Below are 19,119 nucleotides of genomic sequence, written 5' to 3' on the forward strand. Positions count from 1 at the left end.
CCAGGCTGAGACCTGGGCCGACGGGTGGCGGGTGGCCGGGGGAGCTGAGTTGGGAAGGGGGCACGGACTCCGAGTCTGAGGGGACCAGAGCTGTCCCTTGCCCGGGTATCCGAGGGGCTGGTCCTTAGGACGGTGCCAGGCCGCTTCCCAGAACAGCGTGTCCCGTGACCGTGTCCGCGGGGCCCCTGGGGGCGCTGAGGCTTGGAGGCGGGGGCAGGTCCAGCCCGGCCCTGGGCCCCTTGCTCCCCAGGGCTCCCCCCACCCGCCGCAGGCCCGCGCTCCCTGGCCCCCGGGGAGCCCACACCACTCCCGGGTATCTCACCGCTGACAACAAGGAACCCCGCGGCTCTCCCTGCCCCGGGGGGGGGGGGGCTCCCGGGGGAGCAGGGGCCAGACCTGAGCTGGGAGAGCACAGCCCCGGGCCGAAGCCACCTGCCGGGGACCAGGAGGGGCCGTCGTGAGCCGGGGCGGGCCCGGTCAGCGGCCGCGGGGGGACGTCGGGCGCTCGGCGGGGTCTTCTGGCTTCTCCGAGCCCTGCCCGCGCGGATCCTGGCGCAGAAGTCGGCGCGCGAGGAGGACGGACGGACGGACGGACGGACGGGGCTCGGGCAGCGCCGCACGGTGCACAGCCCCGGGCCGTCTCCGCGCTCGCAGGGGCTGGGGCTGGGGCTGCGGGGCTGCGGGGGCCCGACGCCGGGCCGAGAAGGGGCGGAGGGGTGGGGGCGGCGCCTGTGCGCCCAGAGCTCTCGGCCCGACGGCGGCCGGCCCGGTGAGGGATGAGGGGCGCGGGGTGGGCGCGGGCGGAGAGGGAACCAGCGCAGACGGCGTGAGCCCGGGAAGGGGAGCCCAGACGGAGGGAGCCGGGGCGGCGGGGGGCGGGGGGGTTGACCCGGGCGCCCGGGGCGGCGGGGAGGGGGGCGGGGAGGGGGCGGGGCCCGGGTCCGCGCGGGGGCGGGGGCGGGGCCCGGGGCGGGGCGGGGGCAGCGGCGGGGCGGGGCGGCGCCGCGCGGGGGCCGGGGCGGGCCGGGGCGGGCCGGGGCGGGCCGGGGCGGGCGGGGCGGGCCGGGGCGGGCGGGGGCGGGCCTGGCCTTGCTGACCGCCCTGCTCCCTCCGCCCCGCAGGTGAGGCCGCAGCCGGGCCATGGCAGCATGACGCCCCGGGCGCGCGCCGCCGGACGCCGGCCAGCAGGAGCCCCGGGCCGCGGGCGTGAGCGCCCCGGAGCAGCGCCTCGTTCCTGAGCCGCCCGAGCCGCCTTCCGCACGCGCTCGCTGGAGTCTTCGGCCCGTGGACCCCCGACCTTCCCGCCTGGAGCACCAATATGTGTCATGTTATCGTCACCTGTCGCTCGATGCTCTGGACCCTCCTGAGTATAGTGGTGGCCTTCGCCGAGCTCATTGCCTTCATGAGCGCCGACTGGCTCATCGGAAAAGCCAAGAGCCGCGGCGGCGGCGGCGGCGGGGCCGGCGGGGGCGGGGGCGGCGAGCCCGACGCCCGGAGCGGAGGCCCGGCCGAGCCGCCGCACCCGACCCTGGGCATCTACGCCCGCTGCATCCGCAACCCGGGCGTGCAGCAGGTGCAGCGGGAGACGCTGTGCGGGCCCTACGCCGAGAGCTTCGGCGAGATTGCCAGCGGCTTCTGGCAGGCCACCGCTATCTTCCTGGCCGTGGGCATCTTCATTCTCTGCACGGTGGCCTTGGTGTCCGTCTTCACCATGTGCGTGCAGAGCATCATGAAGAAAAGCATCTTCAACGTCTGCGGGCTGCTGCAAGGGATCGCAGGTAGGCGCGGGGAGCGGGCGGGCTCCCCCCGGGCCGTCGGGGTGGGGCGGGCATCGCACCCGCGGCGGGGGCCGCCCCCAGCGCCCCAGCCCTGCGACCCTTCCCCCGTGTTCCCCTGCGCTGCCCTCTCCCCGGCTTCTACCTTGTGGGGCCTTGTGACAGTAACTACTACTTTTTTGCTTTTGCCGGTAAGTTAAAAGTGTGCTGTCCCGTCAGCGCATCCCCCCAGGAGACCTGGGGGCCCCGCAGCGCCGCCCTGCGCGGGTCGGCCTCGCACTGGGGGAGCCTCGCGGGAGGGGGGCGAGCCACGCAGTTGGGTGTGGGGGTGGAAGAGCCACGCAGTTGGATGTGTGTGGGTGGGGGAAGGGCTATGCCGTTGGGTGTGGGGGGGGTGGAAAGAGCCATGCCGTTGTGTGTGTCTGCGGGGGGGCGGGGGGGAGCCTCACGGGAGCCTAAGGGGTTGGGCGGGGGGGGGGGGGGGGGGGGGGGCGGAGGGCGTGCTCCGGGGCTCGGGCCTCAGCGCCGTCCCCAGCCACAAGAGGTCTCAGCCTCGGAGAGGAAGCAGCGGCTGGGAAGGAATCAGTATCAGCTGCTCTGTGTTTAATAATGTTCTGGCTTGAACTGTCTCCTGGAGCCTGACGGAATGTTCTATGCATTGACTTCAGAAAATACAGACTAGGTGTCCCGCTTTCAGGCAGTTGCCCACCAGTGAGCTTGTTAGGCCTCGGTGGAAGAAAACGGAGGAGCCCTTCACGGTGACCCCAGAGCGGAGGCTGCGAGCCGCAAGCAAACGTCCCACCCCGCCAGCGCTCAGCCTTTCCCATACGGGTTGGAGGGGTGTCATCTCTTCCCGACGGCACAGGGACACACACGCAGACGCTGCAGCCTGAAGACATGGTTGAGGAACTAAAAGAATAGACTCGCTTTGATTTTTCAAGGGAAAAAAAAGTCACTTTTTAAACAATCGTAATCCAGGTGTAATTCCGAACTCTAGCAGGAGAATGGTCATCCATGCACAGCCCTAGCTGAAGGTGCTGGTGACTCATCCTCAGCAGACCCTAAAGCTAAAGCTTGGTGCGTGGGACTCCAACAGGCAAGATAAGCAGTGAGCCGGGTGTCCGGGCTGTAAAGAACCAAACCCCAAATGAATTACCTCTGGGCCACGTCCCAGCAGACTCGAGCTCAGCAGGACTGGCCTCCACTCGGCAGATCAAACAACAGTGCTTTTCCCAACAGCTGATAAGCTAATGCTCTCGGTTTCTCTGATCTTAGGGGAGCCCCCATACATATTTGTGCGTGGTGGCTGGTGGATGAGGGGCCGAGAGAAATGATAGGGCCCACCCGGTCCGGGTCCGTTTGCATGGAGGATGCGCTCCTGGGGCCTCATCTCGGAGAGAAGGAGCCGTGCCCTGAAGTGCTCAGGCCCTGGGACTCTGTCTCTGGGAGGCGAGGATTCTGATGTCCAGTTTTGCTGGAGATAAATGTGCCACCTCTCTGGACCTTGGCATTCCTGACTGAATGGAGAGATTGGAAAATATGACCTGACCTTAGAGTTTTTTTATCTTAGATTTTTAATTTTGTGAAGCTCATTATTCCGTTTTTGATTCACTTCTGAAAAATGAAGTTTATCCCCTTCAGGTTGGCATTTTACCTTCCAGATATGTTACATAAGGTTCATCTTTCTCTAGTCAGAGACGTGCTCCTCCTTTATTGCCCTGAGACACACAGTGCCTCAGGGGTATGTGCATATGTGCTGTATGTATCTTAAAACTTGTGCTGAGAAGTATTACAAAGGGCTTTTTTTTTTAAGGTTTTATTTATTTATTTGACAGAGCACAAGCAGGGGGAGCGGCAGGCAGGGGGAGAGGGAAAAGCAGGCTCCCTGCTGAGGCTGGAGCCAGATGGGGGGCTCGATCCCAGGACCCAGGGATCATGACTTGGGCAGAAGGCAGATGTGTAACCAACTGAGCCTCTCAGGTGCCCCCCCCCCCCCAAGGCTTTTGAAAAGCCAGAATAAACAGACCAAGAGAAGGCAACATGCACAATTTATTAATCCTGTTGAAGAGCCCTGGTTGACCAGAGAGGTGGATTTCTGTGTGATTTTTTCCTTACTATGTTGTATTTCCTCCTCCTTGGTGATTTATGCCTTTACTCTGATTTTTACCAAAGTGCTGGTATGCAGGCAAAACTCCTGGTCTGTCATCCCTGAGAATGGTTTTCATCCTGAGAACCTGAGTGCCTTTTAGCAAATCAGTGGACGTTTATAGTATGAAGGGGGCATCTTGGGCCTTAGCGCCATAAGCTGTCTTTTACTGTCATTCAGAAGCAAGCCACTTCTAGATACCCTTTTAGTCTTACAGTCTGTTTACAGGCACATTTTGGTGGGGGGGTGGTGCACAGAGGGAGAGGGAGACAGAGAATGCCAAGCAGGCTCCGTGACCAGCATGTAGCTCGATGCGGGGTTTGATTCCCTAACTCTGAGGTCATAACCTGAGCCAAAATCCAGTTGGATGCTTAACCGACTGAGCCACCCAGGTGCCCTCATGTAGTTTTTAATAAGGTGTTAGTCCAGTGAACTCAATCTCTAAGAATGAGGATCAGTCCAACAAATGTTTTGGTGTTCTTGGTTGCTGTTTCACATAAATGTCAAGAGTGTTCATTTTGGCACAAAGATCAGTACATGTCATAGGAATTATTCATATACTCCAGTGAATTATTCCTGACTTTTCTCTCTCTCAGTATCAGGCCTCGGGAAAAAGGATTAAAAAGAAGGAAATAGTAGCATACTTAAGGTGCTAGTCTGTTGGTCACCTGTCCATTCTAAAAGTTTAGATTTTCTAAGGTAACTTTCTTCCCGCCCCTATCACTTATGTTCCCTTTGCATTCATACAGCATCTCAGAAAGTCTGAGATTACCTAAAATTTTGAATTGGCACATGGCAGAGACTCCTATATAGTCAGACTGCCTTGGTAAGGCCCACTGATCTAAGGCTAAGAACTGAAATACAAGAAGTGGTAGTTTATTTTCTCCTCGCAGCCCAGCAGCATCCTTTTTGAGCAGAAATCATGGGTAAGATGACTGCACTAGCCAAGTGACTGCCTCATGTTCCCTTCCCTCTATAAGGGACGCTTGGTGGGCTCTTTCTGTCCTGATGAAGGTCTCTACTGGGTAGCTCAGGCCAACGTAAGCAGTAGCCATGGTCCTTGAATCTATGGCTGAGAAAGTGCAGCAGTGTCTGAAACAGCTGACTGCTTTGTGTCCTGTCGGCCAGTATGTAATAGCATCTGGGCAGCCCCAGCCTCAGCCAAGGACCTGGTACAGCTTTGAGCACCAGCCTTTCCCCCCTGCACCCCGCTTCTCAGCCCTGGATCTACGTGACGTTGGAACAAAGGGTGAGAAAGGAGCTGTTGCCAGTGCAACAAAAGCATTCTTTAGAAATACACTCAGACTGTGTTTGTTCTTAAAACTTTGATTTTGGCAAAAGTGACATTTTTGTAAAATATAACTGGAAGAAAAATTACAAGATGTGGTAAGCATATTCCTAGTACAACTGATTCTAAAGAATAAATAGCCCTTAGGTTTGTGTAGCCTCATTGTCTATAGAAAGTATAACATAAATTATTAAAATATGGGTATTTTGATTTTAGAAGTGGATGTTAAAGAATTTGCTATCTCAGTGGAACTCTCAAAATCTAGATTGCTTAAAAATAATAATAAAATAGACAACAGTTATCTATTGTCTACTAATTAATGAAGATACTGGATTTGCCTTCAAGGCAAAGCCTCCTGGTGTGAGCACCCATCTGACATTTCCTAAATACTTAGGCACAGATGCTGGAGTTCCGTACTTGCCTCTTGGCAGCAATTAGAGGTCAAGCCTTACCTGTCTCTGGATCATTCCTGACCTCACATGAAATGTCTAATAATTTACCTCACTTCTCTAAATCTCTTTTCTCACTTATAAAATTGGTATAACGAGGTATAATACATACCTCACCATTGTTTTGTGGATTAAATTAGGTAATAATATATGAGAAGAAAGGCTTAAACACAGTACTTTGCACAAAGTAAATAATAAATGGTAGCCATGTGGTTATTAAATTTTTTCTGCTTTCTGGGCAGGTCTTAGTTTTTTTGTTGTTGTTATTAATGTTTCCTAGAATTGCTGCATTTTAAGGAGTAGTGATTTCTATTCCAGTCTTGAGAACTAACCTTGTTCTGCTGAAAATCAGACATCACTGTGTTGTCTAGGGCCATTCCCCGGCTCCCTCTAGCCGCCTGTGTTGGGGCCGAAGAGGGTAGAGCATTCCTGTGTGGCTCTGGTGTGACTGTGGGTGTCCTTGGGGCATTTTTTCAAAAAGCAGAAGATTGCATTGAATTGACAGGAAAACTGAGAACTCCTTCCTCTCACTGCTCTTCCCCCTGACCCTCAGTCTCTAATCCCTTTCCTTTCTGGAGGCCGCTTCTAGCAGTCGAGCCTTGACTGCAGGTGGCTCTCCAGGCTCCCTTCACAGAGTAAATCACAGGCTGATGGGCCTTCCCTAGGTGAGGACTTGTCCAGATCTTGGCAGAGCCAGAAGCACACATCAGGCCGTAGCCCTCTGGGATTCATTACAAAAGCTGGGTAACGGGCCAGCAGGGTCGTGGTTGCCAGCTGTCTTCCTTAGGTTGTGACCTGGATGTAATCCATAATGAAACCGTAGAACGCAGAGATCCAGGTTTTCCATGACGGCATCGAGCAGTTTGTTTTTAGAAATGCATGGAGGGCTCTCTTAGAAGTCTATGGAATCCCCAGTGACTCAGGGTTGGGACAGAAGCCATTAAAGTGAGCTCAGGGTTTGGCTCCCTGGTCCTGGCTTGGACTCTGCCGCCGGGCTGGCCGCGAGGGTGGGGTAGCACGGGCTGCGGGGCCGCCTGCTGATTTCTCGGGCTTCCTCGTAGGCGTCTGCGTGGCCCTCACGCTCTAGTCCCTGGAGCCCTCTGTCTGCACCCTTAGGGTCCAGCGGGACTGCCCCAGAGCTGCGCCACCAGTCTGACGGGATTAGCTAGCCGGGGGGCTGGGCCCTGCCTCGGGGGGCTGGGGCAGAGGGTGTGTCCGAGGGAGCCCCCCCTGTTGTCAGGCCCGGCCTGGCGTGTGCGGGCTCAGCTTTCTGGGAAGGGGGCAGTGGTTCAGGATGGAGGGGGACAGTATGCGCAAAGGGACAGGAGTAAAAAGAATCGGACAGAGAAGACAGGTGAGGATTTCACCTTTGCTGCTCGTATAGTTGCTTTGTCATAAATCAAAATGTGTGTGCGAGCGTGGAGAGGCCCATGAAATAGGCCGCGATCGCGCTCCAGGTCGTGCTACTGCCAACTGCTGTTTCTCACAGGATGAACAGTAACTATCAGGAGGACGACCACGACTCAGCCCGGTCTCGGCGTGTATTTTGGCTTCTCCCTTGCTCTCTACTCATTCACTTCTGGGCCAGAGAGACCGGCCATTGGAGAGGAGAAAAATAAGAACAGGGGCTTCAAAAACATAAGGACAGGGGAAGAGATTCCTGAGTCTCACAGGGAACTTGCCCTGGAGTTTTACACCTGAAACATTTACCTGGCTTTCTCCAAGAAGGTAGTGGGACTCTGCCCAACTTCAATCCTCAGAGAAAAAGTATGAGGAAATAGAGGAAGCATCTCCTGCTTTTCCTTCTTAGAACAAAGCGCTGGAAGCTTCTGGCTGTCAAAGGAGGCTCTTCATTTCTGGTTCTCCAGACAGAGAATGCACCCCAGAAGTCAGGTCCAACCAGTTCTATGTCTCAATCAGTTTAAGAAAACCACTGATTTGGGGCACCTGGGTGGCTCATCGGTTGAGCATCTGCCTTTGGCTCAGGTTGTGATCCTGGGTCCTGGGATTGAGTCCTGCATGGGGTTTCCTGCAGGGAGCCAGCTTCTTCCTCTATGTGTCTGTCTGTCTGTCTGTCTCTCTCTCTCTCTCTCATGAATAAATAAATAAAATCTTAAAAAAAAAATACCACCGATGATGACAGATCTACTAATTCATCAACCTCCAATAATCCCCTAGTAAAAACTGAGTATGCAGAAATGTACAGCAGGTCAGAACTAAATTTCAATTCAAGGAGTTTTTATTGGATGCCTACTAAATGCAAAGACTATAGACTCAGGTCTCCAATTTCTTGAGTTTCTGCTCCCCAGCCATATTACAATAGAGTCATTGTTTCATAAACTATACCCTAGAGAACCAAAGCTATATATATAAAAATCATTATATATAAAGGGAACCGAGAACTCAATCATATCATTAGATAAAAAACTACTCCCTAAAAGCAAGCGGAACAAGCAGGCATTAATATAAGTCCAGGGAGTGGGATCTACTTTTAAAGAATCAGTTGGGTGCTCGCTTCGGCAGCACATATACTAAAATTGGAACGATACAGAGAAGATTAGCATGGCCCCTGCGCAAGGATGACACGCAAATTCGTGAAGCGTTCCATATTTTTGTTTGGCGCCTGCCTTTGGCCCAGGGCGCGATCCTGGAGACCCGGGATCGAATCCCACGTCGGGCTCCCGGTGCATGGAGCCTGCTTCTCCCTCTGCCTGTGTCTCTGCCTCTCTCTCTCTCTGTAACTATCATAAATAAATAAAAAAATTTAAAAAAAATAAAATAATCAGTTGGAAGGTCTAGAAGAAAAGTGCAAATTCTCTTAAATTTCAGAGCAACTGATACACAAATAAAATGTGGAAAGCGGTTTGCCATGGTAACCACTTAATTATAGATGTAAATTATCATGGAGCCATGGATGATGTCCACATTCTATTAACTAATAATCACTTAAGTATGGTTCTGAATACTTACATGAGCAGTTCAGGCACTGTTATAAGAGCTAAATGCAACAAGCGTATTCTAAGCTGTGACGCCACTTGAAAAGTAACGTGCATCTCCTGTGAAGAGCTGTGCTCCAGCGCAGCTGGCCATATTTATAAGTTCAGTTACTGTATACAGTCTTTCCAGTAACTTTATTAAATGTCCAGGACTAACTCTTTTTTAACCTTTTTTTTTTTTTAAGATTTTATTTCTTTGAGAGAGAGCACAAGAGGTGGGAGGGGCAGAGGGAGAAGGAGAAGCAGACTCCCCACTGAGCAGGGAGCCCGATGGCCAATAGTTGAGGGTTGAGGGGCTTGACTAGAACTCCTGGATCATGACCTGAGCTGAAATCCAGAGTCAGACCCTTAACCAACTGAACTATCCAGGTGCCCCCAAGAATCACTCCCATTTGAAAAATAGCCTCTACTACTGATGAAATCTAAAATAAACAGTGAGAGGGCAGCCCGGGTGGCTCAGCGGTTTAGCACAGCCTTCAGCCCACGGCGTGATCCTGGAGTCCCAGGATCAAGTCCCACATCAGGCTCCCTGCATGGAGCCTGCTTCTCCCTCCTCTGCCTGTGTCTCTGCCTCTCTCTCTCTCTGTGTCTCTCATGAATAAATACAATCTTTAAAATAAAACAAAATAAACAGTGAGAATGCCAAACCAGTATTAAAAATTTCAAACCAAAATGCCCAGCTGCTATGTGTTGAGAGTTTTGAGGCCAGTGTCAGGGCCCTGTGTGGAAAAGACACCTGCTTCATTGGAGGAGTTATTTAACATAATCTGGACGTTAAGACTTTAGCAGGCAGGAAATTTACTTACTGTCCTAAAAATTTTATTGCTCAAAAACAATCTTTTCATGTGTCTTTTCCTCTGCTATACACTACATTTTTATTTATCTTGGAAGTTTATTTTGAATGATCAGTGTAATTTGGTTATAGTCAAACAGAAGCTCTTTCTTAATCTAGCATGTTGGATGAATAATTTATCAAGAAAATATTTTATAAATTTTTCCAGTTGATGTAAACAGTTTAAAAAAATAGTTTCTCTTGAGAAGAAAACTCTATCACTAATTCACAGGAAGGAATAATCTGGCTAAATTAGAATGTTGGATGCATTCTAACTATAAAGAGTTAAGGCTTTAGAAATTGCCAGGGAAGTAATTTGCATATAACATGAATCATTGCTGAGAAAGACTTCAGAAAGCTTCAACAAGGGAGAAACCGCATCTTTCTTATAGATTGTTTCTCCATATATTCTAAGGGCATGCAGGCAATTCTTAATTGATGGTCATTAATTCTGAGTAATTCTAACAGAAACTTCCTCTGGAGGCCTTGGTTATAAAGTCTTTTTATGAAAACTATGCTCTGATTGTCTTCCAAAGAATTCTCTTTATGTTGTTGTGTCATCTGTCCACCCCCGACCCTGGAAAAGTATTTTTCTTGCCAATTATAATTCCCTGGGAGTGTTTTTAGTAGGAAATCAGTACCATACTAGATTCTTCTGGGGAGATAGTATGAGCATTAATACAAACTTTTAAAAAAATTGACACCTGATCCTTCACTTTTCCCCTCAGAAAAATCTTACTGGTTAAAAACCTCTGTTATTAATCATGTACAAAGGTGACATGTAGATATAATCTGCTCTACAAAGACACTGTGGTACAACCCAAAACCCTTTTCATGAAGAGTGAACCCTCTGACCTCCAGTTCCTGATCTGCCTATCAAAGCAGAGTTATTAAATGTCAAAACTGGACCCAGTTTGACTCGTTCATAAGCTCTTGAAATTTTAAAATGAGGTGCAGTGAGAACAAGTTTAGATTTTAGATTCCCAAGAGACAGGGAGTTCCAAACAGCCTCTTTACTCTTCATCCTGTTACTTGCTTCTTAGAAAGGTGTCCGCAACCTGACACAGGCAACCTCTGCCCTCGTGTTCCCTCTCCTCAGAGGGGCCCCTTGCCCAGTGGTTACTGCCTTTGAATGAACCCTGATCCATTCCGCTAAGGTTTCCAGAAGTCTACATCAAAAATGAGAAAGATAAGGACAATGTAGTAAGATTTCATAGAGCCGAGTATGTTCAATTTAAGGAACTAATTATCAGATTACATCCTTCACCGCTTTTGTGTTAAAATATGCTTTTATGAAATGATGAGGAAAGGAGGTGATGGTTATTTTCAGTGTCTTTATATCAGCAAAATAGAAATATTGGCCTTCCAGTAATTTTTCTGGCTATTGTACTAGTGTGTGAAGTCTAGAAGTTGTGGGAACCACTGTTCTAGAATCTAAGCAAGGATCAGATTGTGTCTTTTTCACAGTTCTATCTCTGCTGTTCAGAATGGGCCCTACTCCGTACATAACTGTTAGTAAATGCACGTTCATTGGTAAAAACGCGATCTGTGATATGATGGTCTGTACTAGCACAGCGATACGTTTCTAGGCATGTGGAAAAGAGTAAAGTGTTTCCCAGTGCTCCTAAGCCTCAATCCCGACATGACCTCTGCCCTCCAAGACAGGGCACAAATAATTAATGGAGCCATTACCCAAAGAACTAATAAGAATCATTTCAGAACTGGAAAGCACCAGAACTAAATTCTGTTTGGGCTTTTGAATAAATTTGCATTGAAAAATTGAAAAACCTTAATGGGCAAAGTGATGTCAAAGGTATAGATTAACCAAACTGGCAATTCTTAGGCAGAAATCCTTGATTCATGTTATAACTAATACCTGGCTTTATCCTTCTGTTTATAAATACTGTGGAATACGCTGGTAACTTGACATTTTGGTACTGAGGCTAGTGGCCTGCCTGGCATCTGAGAAGTCAAGCAGGTTGGATGCCATTGCTCGGTAGCGTTGCAACTCGGGAGGCAGGAGACCAGGACTCTCCTTGGGTGGAGAGAAGGGCCCTGAGAGCCACCATCCGGGTGTCTGTCACCCTACGTCGTGCCTGAGGTGGAGGCCGTATCCTCAGCGTGCGGACCCGGAGACAGGCAGGTCTCCCACCAACACACCAATAACTTAAACCTGTGGAGCCAGGGAGGGATGCAGGGGGAGGTCAGGGGAGGCGAAGGTCATCAGCTGTGTTCTGTGAATTAAAAGCTATTTGAAGGGGGTGAGATGGTTGCACTGTGGCCTGACCTGCTGGACAAGGATGTAATCGGGGCGCTGAGCGTGCCCGTGGTGCCGCGTGTTGTCTCATCAGCTGTCCCGGGAAGAACACCGGATATGCTGTCTTGTGGCTGGCGTTGTTTTAGGTGGAGGTGCAGCTTTATATGGTTCCCAATCATACAGAATCTCAAAGATGAAAATGTATGTGGATTATCTGGCTTAGACTTTTTTCACTCTGGTCCAATAAGTTTTATGTTTCATTTGCAGTTTTCTCCTCACACGGTTGTTCGCATTGGCCAGAGGAGGCAAACTTGAAATGATTCTGACCTGTTCACTAGGTTTTCTTCTCGAAGTTTCTTTAGCCAGGGGCAGCCATTCCACAGTGGCATCTATATTGTGGTAAAGAGGCTGGTGACACTCAGATTGTAATGGAAGAGAAGCTGTGGATGGAACGTCTTTATTTGTCGTTGGCTTGCTGTGGTGTTAGCAAATCAGCCTGAACAAACAACAGGTGACCCTTTATTTTGGTGCAGCCTTTCCCTCCCTCCTGCCCCCTCACAGCATTGGGGTGCTTTTCTCACTTGATAACTGTCCCACATCATCCACTCTCTAACCCCTTGTAGGTAGAAGTAAGCCAGCTTTGAGTACATCCCAATCTCTCTTCTTCAGCGGGTCAAATGCTTTTGTCTTAGAAGCGAGTCTCTGGTTTGCAGTAAAGCAGCAGCAGTGGAGTCTGGAGCCCACTGCCTGTCCCAGGTCCCCTGCTCGGTAGCTGTGGAACCCTACTGAATCCCTACATGCTGCGGTTTCCTCATCTGTCTGGTGATAATATTAATAGTACCAACCTCATAAGTTTGTTAAGAGGACTGAATGAACTAAATTTAAAGTGCTTCACCAGTGCCTGGCACATTGTAGTGCCCAATAAGCATCAATGGTTGCCATAGTTACAAGTTATTATGCCCACTAAAAGGTTCTAGTCATCTGTATAAACTTCCAGCCTTAAAGTATTAGTTGTGAATGCATTAAATTGGGCAGAGGTGTTTATAGCTTTAGCTCCATGTCATCTTTACTTGGAATCTAGCATTTGTGCCATAGAAGACCTTTCCAAAAGGTTCTTGTAAAGACGTGAAGACTAGAAAGAAAACAAGATTCAGAAATGACAGGGGAAGTTGGTCAACAACACAGCATGGATAAAGGACTATGGCTTAGGCAAGGAGTGTGGATTTGGGAGAAAGATGGAGACGTAGAAGCCAAGGAATAAGGAATACACCCCCTACTGCTGTTAAGTTTATAGTTGAACGGGAGTCCATGGTGCCCAAACAGTTGCTGTTCTTTTATGGGACAAATGTGTATTCCAGCACAGTTAAGACTCCCACTTTTTACTATCACTGTTCTATTTAGTTTTCCAGATACTCGGTTAACCCTGTACTTGCCACTTAGAATTTCATAGGTAAAAATTTTAAATAAAAATTACATTTTTTCCTTTCTTAAAACAGAGAGAACCAGGTCTAGCCTTGTGTTGTAACCGAGAATGATCACTACAGAATGTCTCACAAAGCTCCTGAACATGAAGAGTGTGTAGGTTCATACCATGATGATTGGGAAAAGCAGCGTGATGACAGATTCAGTGGGTGGGAACTGGGTGTGGTCTGATACGGTGTGCTTCCTCAAAGCATGATGTGTGTGCCCAGCGGGATTGTGAAAGAGAAGTGTGCACACCTAGCAACAGTTGATGACCTACAATTAGCTATTAAGGACTGCCAAAACGACTTCCAGCTGTCAGATTGGAAGTAAACAGTATCCCTACGTTTGTGGTGAGCCACTCTGTACACCATGTTGTACCACATGAAACAGACTTAGAGGTAAATAACACGGTACTCCTCTCCTGGAACGCAGACCACACAGACCAGACGCTGATCTGTGACACTGCCTTCAGTGTCTGCTGGGCTGCTGATGGGAAGGGGTCTTTCCATTCTCCAGGCTCATGGTGCTTCTGGACACCACCCTTCCCTCTGCCACGGGCCACCCCTCTCTTCATTTACCTTTGTATCCCTCTGCTCTCTACCACTTGCTATTATCCCGAACTTCTCTAGGTTTATCCCTGCACTGCTCCGCTCTCAGCTGGGGTCCTGGAAAGGTCCACAGGTCAGCCACAGTCTGTCTTTTCAGCTGTGCTCACTGCAGCCAGCAATAGTGGGAAACAATTTCAGAGTTTTGAGGCTAACCTAAAGCTGGTCTCCAGATTAAATGAAAATTCATTACATTTAATTGACTCGGTACTTTATCTTTGTGTTCTCCCAAAGAGCATCATTTTCTAGAGCTAGAAAGGAGGTTTTTAGTGCTTGCAGTCAAGTCCCATGGTTTGGCCCTTGCGTGGGTTTCATTAGGAAGTACGGCAGCTGTGCTGTTAGCCGAAATTGCCAACCCCTAAGATTCACGTTATTGAATGAAGCTTTTCCTCCAACCATTTAAAAAACTTGGCAAGTACATTATATTGGTTTCCTTTAAAATGTAACATCTGCATCACAGCACCCTGTCTTCCCATTCATCAAATATTTACTGAGCACCTATTACATGTCATGTGGTTCTAAGCAACTGGGATACATAAAGAATAAACTGACAAAGTTCTTTGTCATGGAATTTACACTGAAGATGGTGGAGACAGTATACTAAATAAGTCATTCAGTACATTAAAAGGTGGTGGGTACTGTGGAAGAAACAAAAAGTGCAGCCAGGCTGAGGGGTTAGGTAAGCCGGGTGATAAGAGGACATCAGGTAGTCAGGGCTGGCTTCGGGGAGACAGATTCAAAGACTTGACGGATAGAGGAGTTAGCCACGTGGGTCGTCGGGAGAAAGCGCCCTGCGGCCCGGGAAGAGTTAAGAGCTGAAGGCCCTGCGGGCAGAGGAATGCGCGCTCTAAGAGGAGTCAAAAAGTATTCGAAGGTTTTTGGCCTGAGCGGTTGTAAGAATTGAACCACTGAACTCCCGTTAGCTGATATGAAGTCCCCGGGGCAAAGAGCAGGCTGTGAAGGAGGGAGTGGCGGCCCAGAGTGAGCTTTGGATGTAATTTCAAGTTCCCTGTCAGGCGTCCGGGGGTCAGGCAGGCCCTTGGCCCGGGGCTGGAGGCCAGAGCGCAGGAGCTATCCGCCTCCTGGAGTAAAGCTGCGGGAGCCGGAGCCCGAGTGATCAGGGGACTGGAGGGGGCGGGCGAGGGGTTGAGCCGTGGGCACTCCCGTGTTCAGATACCGAGCAGGAAAAGCCAGTTGGCCTCCCGCGGAGAGTACGGGGCGGGGGGGGGGGGGGGGGGGGGGGGGGGGGAGCGGGGGGAGGATCCACAATACCTGTGAGGAGGACTGTCCTGCCTTAGTTCCCCTCTGATCCTGCGCTCTACTATGTTTTTCGACTTTCTGATGGAAGTTACCGCTCCCATAAGCCTGCAGTGCCCCCTGAGCTGGGTCGGAGCAGGGGTCTGGGGATGGGGAAGCCAGTCACACTCTTGTCTGATTGGCCTTACTTCCGTTGGAGAGATGGCTGCCCCAAGCAAGGGAATGAGGTGTAGGGGCTGTGGTGGCAGGGGCAGCGTCCTGGCATTATGCTTTAGTGACCTGAGCTCTGAGTCACAAGGTAGACCTACCTGAGGGGGATAAACAAGGGCCCTCCTGCTGTTCCTAAATGAGTCAATGGCTATTTCAAAGAAACAAGTTGAACTCTTGACCTTTGTTATCCAAAGTTAACTGTGACATACCCATCAGGTTTATGGTAAATGAATGCTAAGCCAAAACTGTGATGTATACCAAGAGAAATAAAGGTCTGTGCCCTCCAGGGGCTCAGAGTCCTGCCAGGGACTGCGGTATCCTCAGGGCTGAGCTGAGCGTAGGGACTGGCGCTGAGTAGGTAATGCAGGAAATAGTTGCTGAATAAGTCCACAGAATTAACAGTGTGATGAAGAGCTGGAGAGGGACAGGGCAGGGGAAGCACACAGAGAATACCGTCCTGGCAGGAAATGGTGACCGTGTCGCACGTGGAAGGACGTCTGGGTGAGGGGGGATATGTCCAGGTAGAGGACCCCCGAGGGGTCAGCACCAATAAGAGCCCTGGCTCAAGGAATGGTGGTGTGGGTAGTGTGATCAGATTCCTCGAGTATTACTGGCTTACAAGTGCTTAAAGCCTATGAAACCCCACATCGACCCCCTCCTCTATCCCAGTGCACCAGGCCAAGCACATAGTATATACTCAGTGGACACTCCTCACAAATTAACCCAAATTTTATTTATTTTTTTTATGAGAGACACAGAATGAGAGAGGCAGACACACAGAGAAGCAGGCTCCATGCAGGGAGCCAGATGCGGGACTCGATCCTGGGACCCCAGGACCACGCCCTGGGCTGAAGGCGGGCACCCAACTGCTGAGCCCCCCCCCCCCCCGCCACCGGGCATCCCTAGAATGAGCTTCTCGATTCCCATCTACTGGAGGCTAACTGTTGCGTCCCTCACTGGGAGCTTCTCCACAGGTTGACAGTGTCAGTGCCTGGCCTTAGAAAAGCACTTTGCACACTGAGGGCTGGTCATTCCTTGCTCCAGCCAGGTGGGGGAAGGTATTACAAGCAGCAGAGAGACACAGTGGGCCCTGTACGGTGATAGCTGGCACCTGAGGCTGGTGGTCAGCTCACTGGGGTGGTCAGGACTGTCTGCAGCCTGTGGGCATCTTGGGTAGTCCAAGGAACTAACCATCAGTTTCTTTTCAGTTTTTTCTTTCCCACATAAGGTTGAGTCGTCCCCAGTAATCCCGTGATGAGCGTAGGGCACCTTCTGGGGGATCACCCTAGCAATCAGTCATGGAGAGGTTATGACAACTCTGAGTCACTTACCGTTTCCTTCAGTGGTGGCTATTTTCTGGCCAGTATCATCCCCCCTGCTTTTCTTCCTCCCAGCTAGGCCAACCATTGCTCACCCAGGCACATGGGAAGAGATGCCAGGCAAAAAAAAGAGCAAAAGCCCACTGGCCTCATCACTTACTTTCTCTATCACCGTCCACAAAACACATAATATACCTCCCAAAACAATACTGCATGAGGGCAAGGTGGTAGAAAGACCCAGAGACCACTACAGGCTGACCTAACTTCAGAAACTACTTTTTAAATAGCTGCACAGGAAGATCAGACCTTTTTCTGGCTGGCTCTTATGTGAAATTCAATCCGGAGCACAGTTCACCTTCCATTTGGTCTCTGGCTCTAGCCCCCGCCACGCTGAGAGTCCTTGGGCATACTCCAAGTCGAGGACCAGAATAACCATGCTGAGTTTGCAGCAGACTTGGTGTGTCTTACTGTATTTTTCTGCTGGTTGTCTGACATGCCTATCTAAGACTTTAATTTTTGTCTCATTAGTTGGGGTCATTAATCCTGTTTGGAATTCGGGGTAGAAGTTTGCTTCTAAACACGGGAATTCACAGGCCTGGAACAGGACAGTGTGACAGGATAAACCAGCCAGCTAAGAGTCTCTTTCTTCTTTCCTGCTGACACATTTGTTCTCATTGATTGGCATCTGTCAGGTTATTAGTTTTCATGGCGTGGGTGGCGGGTTGTGGCACACTGTGGTTTAGAGATATTTTATTATGGGCTTAACTATGTTCCAGGCACTCTTCTGAGGACTGGCTTTAGAAGGCTAAACTCCATCCCTGCCCTGGTGGAGTTTCAAGTCTGGGATGGAGATGGAGAATAATTAAAATACGTAAAATAGTAGATTGAACTATAAGATATGTCCAATGGTAGGCCAAAAATGGCCAAATAAAAAAAAAGGCCAAATATTGAAAGTTTCATATGACTCAAATATACTCTATATTAGTAATTAACGTAAGGAGAAATAAAGCAAGGAAAGGGGGGAAGTAGGTGGTTAGAAATTTGAATAGAGTGGGGATCCCTGGGTGGCGCAGCGGTTTGGCGCCTGCCTTTGGCCCAGGGCGCGATCCTGGAGACCCGGGATCGAATCCCACGTCAGGCTCCCGGTGCATGGAGCCTGCTTCTCCCTCTGCCTGTGTCTCTGCCTCTCTCTCTCTCTCTGTGACTATCATAAATAAATAAATAAATAAATAAAAAAAAGAAATTTGAATAGAGTGGAATGGAAGACCACACCAACAAGGTGGCATTTGAATGTGGCCTAAACACTATCTGGAAGGAAAGCACTGCCCGTAAGAGGAATGTCAAGTGCCTGGGATGTCAGGGGCCTGTGGATGGCCGGTATGAATGTCCAACGAAATGCCCTCTGGCTAGTGAGGCTGGAGAGGAGAACATGAGGGTGAGAAAGGCAGAGGTGAGTTTGAACAGGTAATAGGGAGCCAGAGCAAGGCCAAGGAGAGAAAGAGAAAGCTGGATTTTACCCCGAGTTGGGGAACCTTAATGGGTTTTTTCCTCACTTTTACTAAGAAGCAAAAGTAACCTGTTAGGGTAATGTTTTATGACTAAGGAATGCTTCTTAGGGCCCAGGAACCACATGCCCAGGCTGCTCATAAGGTACATGGGTCCAAGAGCAGTAGAATCAGGACATCTTAAGGGAAGGACTAAGTGTGGCAGTCACTGGAGGAGACAACCTGACTTGTTAAATTTGCTGGAATTCCTCTGGTAGAAAGTCTTTGTCCAAATACTAGAGAGATGAAAAATGGTGGGGGTTTTTGCTTACCTGAAGGCCTACTGTTTTCTTGGTCTCGTTATTCATGGCACTCACTGGGCTAATTACAGCTGCGGGAGGAGCGGTGACCGGCCAGGGCCAGGTGGACAGTGGCGCTCTCCTCCCTCTGACCCTGTGAGCCTCGGGGGAATTGGGCGAGGCTGTGGCCTGGGCACACACCCCTGCCTGGGGCTTGCAGACTGCCCTCCCCTGGACTGCCCGTGGGCTTATAAACATTCAAGCTGAGGCTCTGGACAAACTCCTCAGCAGGACACGCTTGTATGCTAGTGTCCCTGCGGTCCTTCTTCACAAGCGGGGCAGCTTGTGACGGGATTTTAAGATGGACTGAAGCACTTCAGGAGCCTTAGCTGAACTACGAGAAAGGGGAGCAGCCGGGGGCCCTGGCGCCGGCGCCGGAGTCAGTGTTTGTGACTGTGCTGTGCAAAGGGATCTGACGACATTAAGATGATTATTTTAAAACTGCCTACTTCACAGAAGGATCTGAGGCAGCCAGATTAAGATACTGCATATGTCCTACCAGCTGGATCCCCGCATAGGGCAGGAGCGCTCTCCATGCTGTCTTTGGTCCCGATCACAGTAAAACACCTTAGTTTTACTTATTGGGCCTGTTTAAGCCACATAATACAGATGATGTGTGCAATTAATATTTAATTGGAGGTGCAATTTAAATATGAACATGCTAGTTTTTTAAAGGGA

At 50.2% G+C, this 19,119-nt stretch overlaps 1 protein-coding gene and 1 non-coding gene across 2 annotated transcripts in view; both read left to right on the plus strand.

Moving 5' to 3' along the window:
* Positions 1-19,119, plus strand: part of LHFPL2 (LHFPL tetraspan subfamily member 2) — a 153,802-nt gene that overhangs the window by 128,230 nt on the left and 6,453 nt on the right. Inside the window, exon 4 of the mRNA XM_038532483.1 lies at positions 1,122-1,778. Within this exon, the coding sequence (XP_038388411.1) occupies positions 1,319-1,778 (460 nt within the window). The 5' untranslated portion in view covers positions 1,122-1,318. The remainder of the gene's footprint in view (positions 1-1,121; positions 1,779-19,119) is intronic.
* LOC119871387 lies at positions 8,166-8,272 on the plus strand. Its single transcript, XR_005357484.1, has one exon. It is a non-coding gene; the product is annotated as a U6 spliceosomal RNA (small nuclear RNA).

The sequence above is a fragment of the Canis lupus genome, chromosome 3, assembly GCF_011100685.1.
Source record: "Canis lupus familiaris isolate Mischka breed German Shepherd chromosome 3, alternate assembly UU_Cfam_GSD_1.0, whole genome shotgun sequence".
NCBI lineage: Eukaryota > Metazoa > Chordata > Mammalia > Carnivora > Canidae > Canis > Canis lupus.